General features: G+C 41.4%; 1 protein-coding gene across 2 annotated transcripts; it reads right to left on the bottom strand.

The window, feature by feature from the left end:
• Positions 1–1,836: 1,836 nt before the first annotated feature.
• On the bottom strand, positions 1,837–17,068 carry TOP3B (DNA topoisomerase III beta). Of its 2 annotated transcripts, XM_027733128.2 has the most exons (18): positions 16,870–17,068; positions 16,650–16,787; positions 15,862–15,993; positions 14,751–14,857; positions 13,853–13,927; positions 12,762–12,958; positions 11,584–11,740; positions 10,366–10,479; positions 9,398–9,488; positions 8,404–8,558; positions 8,120–8,225; positions 6,815–6,961; positions 5,924–6,097; positions 4,973–5,101; positions 4,598–4,747; positions 4,078–4,178; positions 3,651–3,852; positions 1,837–2,777 (listed from the first exon to the last, which is right to left on the bottom strand). In XM_027733128.2, exons 2-18 carry the CDS (start codon positions 16,717–16,719, stop codon positions 2,296–2,298), a joined length of 2,589 nt encoding a protein of 862 aa, XP_027588929.1. In that variant the 5' UTR covers positions 16,720–16,787; positions 16,870–17,068; the 3' UTR covers positions 1,837–2,295. The 2 variants fall into 2 exon arrangements, with proteins under 2 accessions (XP_027588929.1, XP_027588930.1); XM_027733129.2 differs by lacking the exon at positions 16,870–17,068 and having other exon boundaries at positions 2,285–2,777; positions 16,650–16,844.
• Positions 17,069–17,305: the final 237 nt, after the last annotated feature.

Here is a 17,305-nt window from a genome sequence, read left to right on the forward strand (position 1 = left end):
GTCTGGAACGCGGGGATGGAGCGCGGGTGTCCCGGTGCCGCGGAACGGACGGGCGGACGGGCGGACGGGCGGACGGGCGGACGGGCGAGAGATTTGTCTGAGGACAGCTTCTGGGGCCCCTCTTCCCCGCACCATCTGCCATCAGAGAAGGGCTGAAAGCAGCAGAAAGGTGTTTCCCAGGGACGCCTCTTCCCCGAGCTCTCCCGGTGCTCAGCGCTCACAGAATATGCTGAGTTGGAACGGACCCATCAGGATCATCGAGTCCAAGTCCTGGCCCTGTGCGGGACACCCAAGAATCACACCATGTGCCTGAGAGCGTTGTCCAAACGCTTCTTGAACGCAGACAGGCCCGGTGCTGTTACCACTGCCCTGGGGAGCCTGTTCCAGTGCCCGATCACACTCCGGGGGGAAGAAACGTTTTCTGATATCCAACCTAAACCTCTCTTGACTCAGCTTCATGTCATTCCCTCGGGTCTGAAATCTGCCAGATCCTGTGAATGGCTCATCCTAAACACTTGAAATTCCCAGCACTTTATTTCCACTGGGACTAGCACAGCAAAGAGATTTTGTGAGCCAAAGTTTGTCTGCAAATAGCCAAAATAAAAGCCATGCTCGGAAGAAGAGGAAAGCATTCCCACTCAGCTCAGAAGCCATGGAGAATGACTAATGACAGGTTCCCCACACTTCCAGGACCATCTCCAAGCACCACAGAAATCCCAGCTGACAGACAGCTCCCAGCAGCAGCAGCAGCAGCAAGCTGGGCACACAGGGACACTTGGAGCAGTGGCCTGGTGTACCAGAGCAGACTACAGGAAATAAGAGGATTTGAACTGAATCAGTACAAGCAGCCTGAAAGCCATTATAGTTTAGGCCAAGACCTATGACTCTAAGGCACTACAGCAAGATGATTTTTTAAAGGTGTGCTTCTTTCTAAAAAGAAGCTATTTGCTCCAGGACAAAGGACATGGAAAGACTGTTTTTTACCAGAAAACTAAAAAATCCACCAAAAACAAAAAATCAAACTACTGAAAAAACTTTTACCTATGGCTGGATCTTTTAAGCAATTAAAACTATTAAAACACAGTTCATGTTTGAGCTGTAACTGCATAAACATTTGATCAGAGGAACAGGGCTGTGGAGTTTGGGCTGTGTTCTCTGGTTCAGTTAATGCACACAGTAGAGTTGTACATTACCTTTGTAGGGACTTGTCTTTCCTCTCTGTTGCCAGTAAATCCTGTGTCAGGTTGCTCTGCACATTCTGTGTTCAAATGCAGCAGCCTCTGAACTCTCATCCAAACACAACTAGTACTGACGCTGTTTTGGGGGTACAGGTGACACAAACTGTACTTGACCAGACAACCAGACATGCTCAGCCATGCGCACATGGAAGGAAAGGAGAGAGTATTATATATTTGTACAATTAGATTTTGCAATGTTGTACCCAGTGTCACAGTGGTTAGATACAGCTCCACACGAAACCATGAGGATACCCTCCTTTTGATAACAGAACTAGCCAACACTGAAATGATAATTTGGGGAACAGACAGTACAAGCTGTATTTCATCAGGTATGATCTGCTGTGTGACCACAGAGGAAAAGAAGCGCAGGGGTACTCAGTCTGTCCTCCAGCAGCAGAAGATCTCATTTAACTGGGCCCCATTGACAGAAGATACTAACTTGGCTGCACAGGTTGTAAGTTGGGAATCGCTGCTCAAGGCAGATATTCACTTTCACATTTATAATCTCCATCTTGCAGGTCTCAGCATTATTCACTTATGAAGCAGAGTGACAGATTTGAAGTAGTGCTCTTGCTATTGCAGATGTAATTTAAAAATCTGACAACTACTAGTCATTTATTATTTTTGAAGACTCAAAGTCAGATGAAGCAAGTCGCATGCCACACTTAAAGACTACAGCAGCATAACACTGATCTTAATCAGTTCTTATATTCCTGGCACTTGTATTGCTGACAAAGGAACCAGAAATGACAGAAGAGAGAAATTTCATTTCCCTTCTACCAGCCACAGGTAACAGTCCATGTAGACTCCTTGAGTGTCCCTATTGTTTGTGAGCTCTATTTTTATCAATGAATCCCAATCAAAAGCTTAAAGGTTTACTCAGTTACTAATGGATCATCCAGAAAAATTTGTTTTAAGATTAAATCAAGGCATACAACAACTTATGGTGTTCTAACTGTTCTAAGAACAGGAAAGCAGTGAAGATTAAAAACACTTAAAAATGACCTCCAAGAGAAACAAATTTTTGTATGAAGTTTATTTTACTGTTGTGTGGCCATTACACAAAGTAAGCAGCCAGAGCTGCCATTTTGTCCTTGGGTTTCTTTGGGTTGACCCTTCCTCCAGGTCTCCGGCTTTTCCCCCTTCCGCGCCCTTGCCTTTTCCCTTGTCCCCCTCGGTGCATGGGGTGCCTCATGGCTGCATGTTTCAGCTCTACCAGATCTTGGAACACAGGGTCACAGAACACGCAGCCGGAGTGCTGGGTCTCATCACCGGGTAGAGGAGACTTGGCTTTGTTAAAATCCACGTCCACGAGCCCAGCCTCACACAGGTCGCAGGTCTCCGGCGACACCCGCACCTTGTGGGCGTTCTCAAAGAAGTGCACGACGACGTTGCACTTGTTGCAGGCCATCTTCCACTTGGGCCCCGACGTTGAGTCCAGCACCAGGACCCCATTCTCACACTCGACGCACTGCCCAATTCCAAGCATGCTAAGGGAATGCTGGCACGTGGGGTGGGTGCATTCATTACAGCCCATTCCTAGCAGGAGAAGAGTAAAACTATACCACAAGGAACCCATTGCACTACTCACACTACACAGTTTGGAGGAAGTGAGACACAGAAGTCAAAAAACTTAGTATATTATATGTTTTCGAAATCACTAAAGAATGAAACTGTTCCCAAAATAGCAACTTGCCTCTTCACACATTCAGAATAATCCCTTTTTCAAAAATTTCTCTATAATGACTTTCAGAGTTGCCAGATACTGTCACCGTACACTACAGGCAGTTTAGACACGAGTGATGAAATTAGTGAAAACTAATTACATTTTCAATTAAATGCATGGCTTCTAGCTAACTACCACTTTATATTTGAACTACTCACTGGTAGTCCAAGACATTTTTAATTAAAAGATGATAATAAAATATATGCCGAAAAGCTCCTGTTACTCAGAGCTTCGATGCACTACTTTAAGTAACTTTTTGTCTCACAGCTACCAAAGTAACTGTAACTTTAACCCCTTCTTATATCCTTCAACAGCTTTTGACACATCATTTAACTCAGTATCATAACATTCTCAAGACCTGGTCTTCATCTAAAGTCCTACCTAAGCCTACTCCAATTTGCAAGGTGTCAGAATCTGTGTCTTTCACTGCATGCTGAGTGTTCTGAAGGTCACCTACAGTGCCTGCAGGTAAATTAATTTCTTTTATAAAGAAAAAAATTGTAAAAAATTAATTAACTAGTAAATTTTGGTAAGTTTGATGTGAATTTTAGGTATCCAGAATCTAATTTGAACGGCACTTTCTTACTAAGCAACGCTGATTTTAGAACTCCTAAAAAGCACATTGTAGGGACTGTACCTGATTAATTCAAGTGTGGGTGATATCTGCATGTTTACAGAATTCCTACCTTTTTTCATGTCCCTGAAAGGAGGATGGTTGTAACAGTATGGACACAGTGGATAGCTCTTTCCTCTGGATCCAGATGACCACAGCACCAGCTCAAAGTCATCTAGGGGACAACGCAGCTCTTTATAGAGTTTAATGGTACCGTTCTGTGGGAGACTGTAGGTGTCATCACAGTGGGAGCAGTGCAGGCGACTCGGCTTGGCCTGGAAACAGAACACAAGTCTTCTGAATAACTTCTTTACAACTTGCAGTACATCCAGCTGGAGCTGCTTTCTGATTTGTTCCCCATGGAAAAACTCCATCAGGCATTTTGTTTCAGAAACGTGCTTTGAGAACAACATTTTAACCCAAATTCAATAATAGAAAAAGAGTTTCTACTCAATGCCCTGCCCCCAGCAAGTGAAATTCAAAGTATGAAGTAAACTTACCTGAATATACTTCATGAAACGATGGCATTTACCACAGCGGGAAAGGGGTTTTCCCGTGGCAGCCAAGGGTGAAAAAGAAACTTCCATCAGTTCATCCATACCTGCAAAAGAAATAATCCCATTTATGTTAGAATTCTAGTTTTGAAGAGGAAACTTGAACAAAATCATCTACAAGACCTGTCAAGAAGTCAGAATTAAAGTATTTTATTCACAATGCCCTTCCTTGTTTACAAAGACATTTTAAATACACTGCGTTTTGCACTGAGCATGCATAAACCCTAGGTTCAGTTAGTCTCAAGTTTTCAAAAACTCACCACTACACAGACACAAAATAAATCTGCAGTAGAGTTTTGGAGACAGGATTCAGTCCATTTCCCTTTGGAGAGCAACTTACTTTGAAACTTCCAGTCCTGGTAGGACTTTTCAGAAAGCCTAAAACTTTGAAAGGAACCTAATATATAAGTATTTTCTATGCAACAATCAAATAATTGTAGGGAACTCTGCATGTAAAAAGTTTTACCTGCAATAGAATCCACAAAATAGTGAAATTTCCTTTTGAAAATGTCAAGGGTGTGCTCCAGGACCTGATGATAATTTGCTTTACCCAGAGCTATTAAGTTGAGTTGCTTCTCTACAGCACTGCGGATCGTAGGGAGAACCAATTCTGCATCTAACAGAAAACCAGAGACAGCAGCAATGCAAGGTTAAAAACGGAGGTAGGAAACTGTCATCAAAATAAACACACAAGTTTTAATTATTATAGTCTTTGGTTAGTAATACTTTCCTGGATACACTGTTTTGAGACAGAAATGCTACTTACACAATGACAAGAGCCCTTGAGATAGTGAAGGGAAAAGAAGGCAAGAGAATGGAAAGGGAAGAGTATTTAACTGACCTATTTTGTAATAACCATGAACCAGAACAATGCCAAGGTTTGTAGGCTTTAGTCTCCGACCACTCTCCACTGTGACATAGTTTCGCTGGCAAATGTTGTTAATGTGGACTGGAATACTGGCATCAGTTCCTGGCACACAAAGGAAAACAAAAGATCCATCTTGAACAAGACAGAGTTGTCATCAAATTACTCACTTCTGACTTCTCCAGTTTAATGTCAAATTGTAGGGCTCCTAAGACGGCTTAAAATTCAGATACCTTCTTACTGTTACCCAACTTCCAGTGCGTAGCTACTCTCTCTCCAGTAACTCTGATGTTCCTTTGCAGTTCTTAGAAGTCTGAAACATATGTCTTAACCTTAATCCTTTCATTTCTTCCAAGGAATTACTATTGGGAAGACACTTATTCTCACAATCATTTATTCTGGAAAAACACGGTGGAGTAAGAGGCTATGTTTGCTCTAACTGGACAAACTTCATAAAAATACCTCAAAGGAAACAAGTCAGATTGATAAAGAAAAGTAGCATTGTGGTAAATGGTATAATAAGATATAGAAGGATTACTGAAGACAGCAAAGCTGAAGCAAGCTGTAAAGACAAGAAATCATTCCTAAGAATGGGGAGGTGCTTCCTTCTCCACACATCAGCTCTTTCAGACAGAGAAGTGACAAGGATTTGTTATGAAAGGATATTGCTTTCGCAGGAAACCTTTGGCCAGAAACTACTGAAAATAAGGATGAGAAAGGGAAAGGAGCGTGGGGGAAGAAACAATCTACCATCTGCTGAGAGGAGCTACAGGCACTGTGGTTTGAAGGGGAAGAGATTATCACTGCATCTACCCAAATGCATGATGAGGTGTCATTACTGACAGAGAGGGTGCAGAGGAGCAATTGTGACTCTTTGCACTCTTGGTGGGTGTATTACAGGATGATGTAAGTTTAACAAGTTCCTACCAATGCCATGCTTTTCCATCAGAGTGATCAGTTCTGCTTCTGTCAGGTAATCAGGGGGACTGGTTTGCTTTTCCAGCAACTTTATTTCACCAATTGGAAAAAGATCTCCCTTCTCACAGCAGGGAAGGCTCTCTTCTAATGGGATGCTGTGCCACGGCATAATTTCTGTGAACCCTGGAGGTAAAGAAAGACAGAAACAAGCAATGAGGGCTTATCTCCACAGCTTTCAGAAAGTCAAGGTATATGTTTCTAGTTTTAACATGGACTGCATTTTACAGATCAAAGTTATGAGTGTCTGCCATACCAAGCAGAAAATATGTGAGGTCAGGAATGCTGAGGAAATACAGAATCTCAAGACAGTATCTCTCACTACGCCACATCAGATATATTTTTTGTGTGACTTCAATCAGTCTGATGACTGAAAAAAGCAAATAGTTTACATGAATGAAAGCACAGTGCCAGAATGATGGGAAGAGTTTCTTAAAAAGGAAATACAGATAGGAAGTCATATTAATGCAATAAGGACTATTAGGCCAGTTTACCATAAAAATCTCAGTACTAGTGCTACATTCTTTTTACAGAGGCCCAAGAAAAAAATCTGCCTTTGTGTAATTTATCTCCCACAAGGCATTTACTGTCTGCAAAAAGGCTGGTCTTCACAATGGCAAATGTGGCATTAAATCTTTGAGACTACTACATGAAAAATAAGACTTTTCCTATCATAATTGCAGTATGGAAATGAAGACAAGATTTGGTCTCTGGTTTTGACAGACCAAAAAATGTCTTCAAAATTGCAGTTGTCCCCAATGTTCCACTTTTATATACTTTCAGTGTATCAATGGGAAAAAAAATTAAATCTGTAGCCAACTACTTACTCCTGATTAGTTTTACCTGGTGAAGTTACCACCTTTCCAACACAGGTGAATCGTTCAGGGCCAATACTGAAGGCAATGGTGGTTTGCAGGTACTTGCAGTCAGCACTGACAGTGGCAATGAAGTGCCGAGTTATGTACTCGTAGAGCCGCCACCCGTCTCCACCTGGGGATTACAACACCTCAGCCATGGAACTCCAGTCCTGCAGATTCACATAGAATCTACTCTACAAAGTACCAGTTTCCTACAGGTATCACAGGAAAAACTGGCAGCTAAAAGAAAGTAACATTCAAAAGTCTGTCCAGTTCCCCTTTAAAATTTCCTGCCTATGTCACAGGCAGGAGCTGCAGATGCACTTGCAGAAGAACTGCCAATTTAGCAGCCCCTCTCCCAGTTTTGCAATGTGTTTGAATGAGAGGGCAAAGTAGGAAAGACTTTTCTATTTTTGCTAAAATAAAGACATATGAACAAAACCAAAATTTTCTACTGCTTAGTGCCCCTAGAGACCACATTATAACGTAAACCATAAAATGTGATTCTGGTGGCAACTGCCACTCTGGGCAGCTTAAAGAGATCACTCTAAAATAATACTTATTAACACTAATACACATTGATTTGCAAAACAAAGTTTCATTATTCACAATCTACATATAGGAAGTGGAATATTTGAAAGGTTACACTGCTATGAACAACTCCTAGTTCTTAGTCCTGTGCTTTGCATATTTTGTCTTGCTGTGTTTAAAGAAAAACAGCCATTCAGTAGCCCGTACAATTACTTAAAATTTTAAAGCATTTATTTTTTATCAGAGGTAATTTCACCACAGGTATCGGTTTTCTACAACCATCCTAGCTATTCTTAATAAACAATACAATTCATTCACTACACTTAGAACCTTAAAGTCCTCTTTAGAGGGAGCACAGTGTACAAAAAGTCAAATGTTATATTTTAATATAAAACCCAGAAACCATACAGACTAAATTAAAATGCAGTTCAAGTTTGGCTTACAAGCACAAAAATACAGTAATGTTTCCATACTTGGAAGCTACTATTCTGGGGCAAATTTCTCCTAGAAAAGTAGGCATTAAGTTGTTTTTTTCTTAGCAATACTATAGTCCTGAGGATCAACTACCAAAGAGCAGAGCAGCTCTGAACTTCACTGTCACCAGAAGTTTTACTGAGGATCAAGTTTGCTCTCTCTTCATTTCCTGCCATTCAAAGAATTTTATTTTCTGTTGAAACTCAGAGAGTTTCAAACTGGCACCTACACCTCGACGAACTAATTTCTTCACACAGTGTCCCAACACGACTGAATTTGCCTGTACCTAATTCTGCTTCTGTTGCAGCTCTCATTGGGGTGATGGGAGGATGGTCTCCTGCATCATGGCCTTTCCTTGGATGATTAATGCCTTCTGATAGCAATGCATTTACCTGGGTGAAGAAATTGCTTACTCAGATCCAAACCATAACAATACAACATCCATAAACAAAAGCAATTAGAGATATTTATCATTTCCGAAGGCCTAAGGGTTTTAATACACCAAATAAGATTTATTCTAAACACACACTAGCGAATGATGCTAGTACAGGTTTTGCTTCATGTACTCACAGTTTCTGCCCAGTAAGGATTATTGGCTTGTTGTCTCAGACATCCTTTCAAGTCAAAGTTTTCTGGGTAATGGGTGGTTTCTGTTCGAGGGTAGCTAATATAACCCTGAGTATAAAGACGCTCTGCTATTTGCATGGCATGTTGTGGACCCATTCCTAAGATGGGATAGGACAAAACAAAAATCATCTACACATTCACTGTGATTATGGTTTGCTGCATCTTAAAATATACCTTATCCAAACACCCAAATAAATCACAGCTTGTTCTTTCTGTATTCTGTCACCTTGATCTTCCCAAACGTTTCACTTTTGACAAGCTTTCTAAACTTCATCCTTTTCCCAAAATCATAGAATCATGGAATCAGCCAGGTTGGAAAGGACCTCTGAGATCATCAAGTCCAACCCTTGATCCAACACTGCTGTGGTTATTAGACCATGGCACTGATGCCACATCCAGTCTCATCTTAAAAACCTCCAGGGACGGAGAATCCACCACTTCCCTGGGCAGCCCATTCCAATGCCAGATTACCTTCTCTGTAAAGAATTTCTTCCTAATGTCTAACCTAAACCTCCCCTGTCACAGCTTAAGACCATGCCCTCTTGTCTTACTGACAGGTGCCTGGGAGAAGAGACCAATCCCCACCTGGCTACACCCTCCTGTCAGGGAGTTGTAGAGAGGGATGAGGTCTCCCCTGAGCCTCCTCTTCTCCAGGCTGAACAGCCCCAGCTCCCTCAGCCTCTCCTCGTAGGACTTGTGCTCGAGTCCCTTCACCAGCCTTGTTGCTCTTCTCTGGACCTGCTCCAGGACCTCAATATCCTTCCTGAACTGAGGGGCCCTGAACTGAGGGGCCCAGAACTGATCTATAATGATCTAAATGATCTATTATAAGGAGAGGAAAGTATCGAACTACATTTGATATGTCCTTGATTATTTCATTTGCAAGGCCAAAATATTTTGCTTTAAAACAGTGTGAAAATCTGAACTTTGCACATACCTAAAGCAGCACTGGCCACTCGTAGCATTTCTACCGTGTTCAGAGCCAGTGGTCTCTGCTTCACCTTCTCTTTTTTACTCACAGATTCTACCTAGAAAACAGCATTTTCCCAGTAAAAGTTCTGAAGTTTCCTAACTGGTAAATGTATGATTTCAATCATGACTATAAACACATATCATACCTACCATTGTCTACTCTTGTATCTGCCTTGTTTTCTTAAAACAAGCCACTAATATATTTTTACTTTAGAAAATCTGACTGGAGATAATTTTACCAAGTTCCAAAGTTAAAGTCCTAAGGATCCTTTGTGCTAAAGACTAGATCAGGTCTATAACTGGGAAAGCAGCAAGGCAGCCTATTGCTGTCTTTACTTCCCATTTACCTCAGCAGCACATACTTTCAGTGCTACAAGGACTTAGTGCTCATGGCCCTAACTATAAGGATCCAGATTTTTAAAAGCTCCAAGCAGTCTTTGAACCTCGATGTCTAAAAGCACTGAAATCCAAACATATTGTCAAACAAATATTGAATAGAGCAGAGCTATAAGTTAATTGGCTATAAAGACTGTACCATACACATGATTAAAAATTTAACTGCAGGAATATTGCCCTACACATAATTAAACTCTGATTTGTACAATGTCCCATGGGAAATAAGAGGTCAGCTTGGAGAGATCTGAACAGTATTTCCTAGCAGGTCTAGTAATGAAGAGTTCCTATCAGGAGTGATGATCACTTCTAAAGTCAGTATTAAGAAGAGGCTTCTGCTGAGATGACCACATCAGCATACGAACTACAACAAAAAAATCTCTTGCTTTTTATTCTCATTCACACAAAGCTGAACGAAGTAAAAAACAAGATACATATACTCTGCACTCTGTAACAAAGACAAACAAAAATCCTCAATATGCAGCAAATGAAATATTAATGTGAAATATGGGTCTACTGACACTTGGTAAATATTCTTACCCTTGCTTCTTTTGACATCTTTGTTATATTCAGGAACATTTGAGCAACTTCACGATCAAACACTCTCACTCTATCCCAATCTAAAGTGAGAGAACTTTCTTTTTCAGGGTTCACCTATTGGACACAATAAAAAAAAATCAATTCCCACCAACTCTACTACTGGAAGTGTGAGAATGCATATTCCCAACAATAATCCAGCAAGCAAATCCTAGGACATAAATGATTTGTTAGGACAAATTTAGGACAAACTCACACTACGATAAGTGATTCAAACACACAGTTCTGCTCCTTTTCACAGGGGCTTTTGAGAAAGGTAGAGCACTTCGAGTTCTGGGGGCTGGAGAGTGACTGTAACTATTCCTGCAGTGAACTAAAATACTATCCTTGTTTAGAGAGAACAGTAAAGGCTGAAGTGGGCAGAAATTCAAAGTTTACCATTTTGATTTAGCAAAATCAATCATTTGTATTAAACTGTAACTAAGTCATGTTCTAAGTCCCATATACAAAAATTAGTATGAAGCAACCAATACAAGAGAGTACAACATTCCCTGAAAACAGGCACCAAGCATTTCCTAGCATGACATGAGACACATCAGAAGAGATGACAGTAGACACCCAATTTCGTCTTTTTTTTTTTTTACCTTTAAAATCTAAAAATGGCAACTTTTTACCATGCATCCCTTATTTGTTTAAAAAAATCCCTGTGATCACAAGCTGTTGGTTTGCTCTCAGAGCTTGGACAGCAGCGAGGCTGTAAAACTGCTCTAAGCCGCCAAAGTACTCTGAGGATTCAGTTGCCAGTTAACACAATGAGCATTTTATTTGCTTTAAAATTCTAACACTCAGTAATGCCAATGTTTGTTCGCAGCCTAATTAATTCCTGAATTCAGATTAACAACAGTCAGTCCAAGGACCCCAGGGAACAAAAGAAAACCATTTTAAGTAGTCTTTTTGGCTGAATCTAAGCTTAGACGATCAGCACTGAAGAATTCTTATAAGCAGTAGACAATAGCCACTTTAATACAAAACTGACATCCTGGAATCTGTTCTTGAGAGTGGTGACACATGTGAACAGAATGAGAGCACATGAGTAAACTATAGGCATTGTGAATTCTCGTCAGCAGCTTCAAATTTATGAATGAATGAAATGAAAATACAAATGCATTTTTTTTGTAAAAATATATGTCCTCATATATAAACAAGTACTGTAACACTTACTTTAGCTTGCAACACCCAGTAAGTCTCAGGCTTAAATGACTGGATTTTGTCATGCCGTTCAACACAGAATCCAAGTGTTGGGGTCTGACATGGCCCAAAGGAGATGAGGGAACTGTCTAAATTCCCATATTTCCCCTGAAAATATTTAGTCTGAAACCTAAGAGAGGGGAGAAAAAAAAAAACAGACTAGGAACAAGTATATTAATATCCTCATTCCCATGAAAAAATTTTCATTAACATACACACACAAATACGAGAAATCTATAAAAGCATTCAGGCACTAGGAAAAAAGCATTCTGAGAAACACCATTTCTTACAGCTAATTAAGTCACAATCACTTTGCCTCACTGAATCCTGTTTATTCCCAAAGAAATGTGAGAGAACGTTATAGCATAAAATCATATCACATTTGCCAATAGTACTTTACCCAGTTCAGGTAAGTCCACACACAACCTTTTCATTCTTTTTATTTGTCTGTGCATAAAATTGTTCAGTTTGGGGCTGAACAGAATCAGCCAGTAGAGTTCTGAGACGTATTCTGGGGTGTCCTGCGTTAGGCTGTGGTAGAGTTAATCTTCTTCATAGAGGCTGGTACAGAGTTGTGCTTTGGATTTGTGCTGAGAACAGTGTTGATAATTCAGGGATGTTTTCACTATTGCTGAGCAGGGCTCGCAGAGTCAAGGCCTTTCCTACCTCTCACCCCACCCCACCAGTGAGCAGACTGGGGGAGCAAAACGAGCTGGGAGAGGACACAGCCAGGACAGCTGATCCCAACTGACCAAGGGGATATTCCAGACCATATGACACCATGCTCAGCATATAAAGCCGGGGAAAGAAGGAGAAAGGGGGGGAATGTTAAGAGTGATGGAGTTTGTCTTCCCAAGTCACCACTGTGGGTGTCCTGGGGATGGCTGAACACCTGCCTGCCCATGGGCAGTGGTGAATTCATGTCTTATTTTGCTTTGCTTGTGTGTGCAGCTTTTACCTTACCTATTAAACTGCCTTTACTCTCTACCCATGAGTTTTCTCATTTCTACCTCTGATTCTCTCCCACTGCCCCACTGGAGTGGAAGCAGTGAGTGGCTGTGTGGGGCTTGGCTGCCAGCTGGGGTTAACCCACGAGTGGACAGAACCATTCCTTAGCCTTCCATAAAACCGTCTGTGATCCGTGCTGTCACCTTGTGAATGCACAGCCAATCCTCAGATCCAGCTCCTGACGGGCATCCACGGACAGAGCCTCGTTGCGATTGGGTTCTCCCAAGTGATTCATGGCATTGCAGATGTCTGTGTCAGTGATGGAGCTGAATCTAGCTCTGTAAATCGACCTTTCCGTGCCACGAGGTTTGTTCATGACAGGAAGAACAGCATCAAGAACCTAATGAAAGTAAGATTATTTAAAAGATAAAGGGTTCAGTCAGGTTTTCTCTCTAAAGAAACAAAGAAACCAACACTCTCCACAAAATATTTGCCTGTATGACACTACATAATTCAGCAAGATGTCATGTCAATACACTAACTGATAGGCCAGAGCAGTATTTGTCCATCCACTCGAAAGTGCATTAAGGATTACCAAAACTGAAGGATTTATTTACCATACAGCAACCACTGGAAGCAAATCACTATTGTTGGCCAAATACAAAGACATTCACCAGTGCAGCTGCAGCACTTTTTGATGAACATGTACCACTTTCTCTCTGGGTTTATTCTACGTATTGCTAGGGCCAAGCAATGATACAATGGTATATAAAGAACTTAAAAGAATTACTTGATAAAATGTGCTTCTTTAAACAAAAACAAAAAACCCCAAACAAATACTCTTCGTGTAGACTTCTGGAAATAGGATGTTAAAAAAAAATCTTAAGAAAGTTTTAGTTCTACGTTTTTACATACAGAAACCAAATTCTTGCAGAAGGCCTATACTTAAAAGCAGCCTCGGTGCTCTAAAGCATCTAATTGCTTAACAGAGATGAAGTTTTACAAGGACAGGAAAATAACTACTCCAGCTGTGTAATACAGACCAACTCTGAAAGCACTGGAATGTTCTAACATTTAGGAGACCTGACTGTTATCTCAGATGAGCAACAACTCTGAAATCGATTTTTACTCTTTAACTGACATCTTACAGAGTTCAAAGCACGTGAGTTTTTCCACCAAGGCCCTCCACGCCTTTAGTTTGAATTTTACTGTATACTCATAAACCAATGCATTGATAGTATTGTCACAGACAAATATATTACGGTATTATATGTCTTAAAAAGAGACATCTTACTTCAAAACAGATGTTTTCTCCTTCTTTATCACAATCCAACCACAAGACAATACAATCACAGCCTCTTCCCTCCACCTGTGAAAAAAACTAGCAGAGTTCTTCAGCAACAAAAACAGCCCACCTTCCCTCTCTGTTTTGAAGTTCCGGAGATAATTTACTCGGTGCTAAAAGGATTGCAAGAATTAACCAGAAGTAATAAGAAGTCACCAGGTACCCAAACAGCGGTTAAAGAGAGGAGCAAGCTGTACTCCATGGGACCAGAAAACTGTATATAAGATGCTTTTATGAAAATAATAAGCATAGCTCTATAGCAGTGGAAGTCTCCTGAAACAGCTCCAGTCTGCATGCACAGCCTCAGGCATAGCCCCTTCCCTTTCTGGGCCCTCATTTCCAGATATAAAAAAAAAATCCAAAAAACCCTAACACACAAACAAACTGAAGAAACACTTTCCTAGTTCATAAAGATACTGCTAAGTCTAAATTTGTCTGACAGAAATAATTTTTTCACCACATACACTTGCCCTTCAGACAACGTATTATTTTGTAAAAGCAACCGAAGTCCTGCTTTCCTCTCAGCAGGACGTGTGAAGGGCGAACAATAACCAACACACTTATTTTAAAGAAGGCATTTATAAGCTCTGCCTTGCACTTGCTGTTAGAAACTAAACATCCATCTAATTCTACAATTCTGAAAGGCAGGATATCAACAATCCAACAACTCAGAAGGCAAAGGTAAAAGCAAATTTAACAAGGCAAGGATTTCAGACAGCATAAGAACCAGCAAAATAAAAAAAATAGATGTAACTGTGACAAAAACCTGCTCCTTGCAGGGGAGAAAATCCTAATTTAAGAACATAGAAAAAGATCTCTCTGAAATACTACTCAGAAGAAAGAATACCTGTAAAAACTTCACCATGGTCAGTTTGGGATTAGCTTCTTTCTTTTCTGTGGGAGCTTTGCTAAAAAGTTCTGCTGGATCCACCTTGTCCCAGCTGTTATATTTTCCTGAAAAGCAAAAGTATATTAAGACATATTAAAAAAAAAACCACAAACAAACAACAAACAACTTTATTTTGCAAAACACTTGACTTTCAAAATTTGTATGGAAAATTTTCTACCCTAACAAATCTTGCTTTATTGCATATCAAGGGTCCCCTTAGCTTTTTCTGTGAATTGCATCTATCATTTAGAAACATGAAATGTGAAGGAAAAAAAATACTGTTCATCTTTCAGAAATTTTAACATGGGCTATTAAAACACCTTCTCTTGTACAATCAATTGATCAAGGGGAAGGGCTATATTTCCTTGTTTATATATACATACACATATATATCATGTATATATACATATAACATGACCGCTGTAGTCTGTTTTACTGTTCATTACATGGCCAGTTATGTCTCAGCCCTAAAGTGCCCTGTGCCATCTGCTCATATCAATGCATTTGTTCATTTTCATTTCTCTCAAGTAATGTCAACAATATTGCTCAGCAATTACACAAAACTGTACTTCTTTAAAGCACTGTGTAAGTAAAGTTCTGAGGCAATTATAATTAGAAGAACTACAACAGTCACATGACTAGTCCAACGTTTCAGAGCAGGTTAGTGACAGGATTCTTTGTGCATAATCCTTACCAGATCTCTGTTTTGCAGTAATGCACTATAATGCTTAAGAAAATTTCCTTTTGGGGTCTGCGTTCTTTAATCATCTTTCATCCTAAGTACCAAAACACTTTTCCAGATAGGCAAATTAAGCCTCATCTCCCCTCATTTTCCAGCGATGTAATTCAGGCACAGAAAAGACAAGTAACATGACTGAGTCATGCAAGAGAACTAGAAACAAAAATATAGAACTGCTGACCACAAGCAATCTTTTTGTTCTCCTTTTCTTGCTCCTTCTCTCCCGAAAATCCTTTCTCATTTATTTCCACAATCAGTATTTTCCTATTAGGAATCCTTGACAGCTCTACAAGGTACTAGCAGCAGTTAAAATATCTTATGAACAAATACCTATGAAATCCAAAGTCATGACGTGACCACACACAGATGTCATCTTGAAGTGGGCACTCTGTCCAATAAAGGATCCTGTGTATTCATGCACAGAGCAGGCACCATTCAGTCCCTTGCGAGAGGACATGTTTCCTGTGAAAATAAAACCATAAATACCAATGGGATTAAATTAAACAGCTATTGAAATGAGTTATTTTGTGTGACATTACATTCCCCTTTTCTTAGATCTTTGTTCCTGATCACAAAAGTCTACTTATGGATCAAGTTTTCATTTCAGTTAACTACCACTTTAGGCCTTTTTTAAAGTATATTTCATTTTCTAGTTAAACTATACACTATCTCCTCCATCTTTTCCCTCCCACCAGGAAACCTTACAAAAATATAGACAGTTTCCTAGATGGCACAGTTATAATCAACTAATTTTATTTTCTGTGTAATTTACAAAAGTTTTACTATTGCTTCAAAAATCTCAGAACAGCAACTTGCTACCCGATTGGCACTTTCCAGAAACCAGATGCACTAACACACATTACAACAATATAAAACCAAACAGAATGTGACGGGACACCCAGCTCTTTTATGAACTGCAACCTGTCCCAGGTGGCACCTGCCCTGAGACAACCAAGTCGCTGAGCAGGGTAATTCTTAACCTCCCTGCAAGGACAGCAAACCTGGGAACCCTCGCAGACGCTTCCTGGCGGCTCCCACACCTCTCCCGGCGGGGCTGTGCCTCCGGAACGCTCCCGCTGCCGCCGGCACAACAACAGGCACAGCCGCACCCGTCCTACCTCTCGAGAGGATCTTGGCGATGGATTGCGCCAGGGATGGCTTCTCCGCCACCATCAGCACGGTCTTCATCTTGGGCTGGGTGACCCGCGGGGCCGCGGGGCCGGGCCGGGGACGCGGGGGCGCGGCAGCTCCCGAGCCTGAGGGGACAGAGCATCAGCGCGGACACCGCGGCGGGCGGGCACCCACAGACCCGCACTCGCGGGCCGGACCCGCTCCCACCTGAACTCTGAGAACAGAGTGCGGCCAAGGAGCCACCGCCCGCTCCGCCGCGCTCCGCCCCGGGCCCGGCCCGCTCCGCGCCTCAGCGAGCCGCCATGTCCGCGTCACTGCCGGGTCACGGCGCCGGAAGGCGCGGGCGGGCGGGTCCGCGGCGGCACGGGCGGGCGCGGCACACACAGGCATAAACACAGATACAAATGCAGACAGACACAAGGATACACACACGGCTACAGACACATGGATACACACACGGCTACAGACAGACACACGGCTACAGACAGACACATGGATACACACACGGCTACAGACAGACACATGGATACACACACGGCTACAGACAGACACACGGCTACAGACAGACACATGGATACACACACGGCTACAGACAGACACATGGATACATACAGACACACACACAGACACACACATGCATATA

This window comes from Pipra filicauda, unplaced genomic scaffold (assembly GCF_003945595.2).
Source record: "Pipra filicauda isolate LSUMZ 115617 unplaced genomic scaffold, ASM394559v2 scaffold391_size691406_pilon, whole genome shotgun sequence".
NCBI classification, from domain to species: Eukaryota; Metazoa; Chordata; class Aves; order Passeriformes; family Pipridae; genus Pipra; species Pipra filicauda.

What these genes read in the sequence shown, in the direction of transcription:
- TOP3B (XM_027733128.2), bottom strand. Translation starts at nt 16,719, where the DNA reads ATGAAGACCGTGCTGATGGTGGCGGAGAAGCCATCCCTGGCGCAATCC. An exon ending in ATCCTTACTGGGCAGAAACT is followed by an intron (nt 8,226 to 8,403) that starts GTGAGTACATGA and finishes TTCTTCACCCAG; the next exon opens with GTAAATGCATTGCTATCAGA. An exon ending in GATGGAAAAGCATGGCATTG is followed by an intron (nt 5,102 to 5,923) that starts GTAGGAACTTGT and finishes TTTGTGTGCCAG; the next exon opens with GAACTGATGCCAGTATTCCA.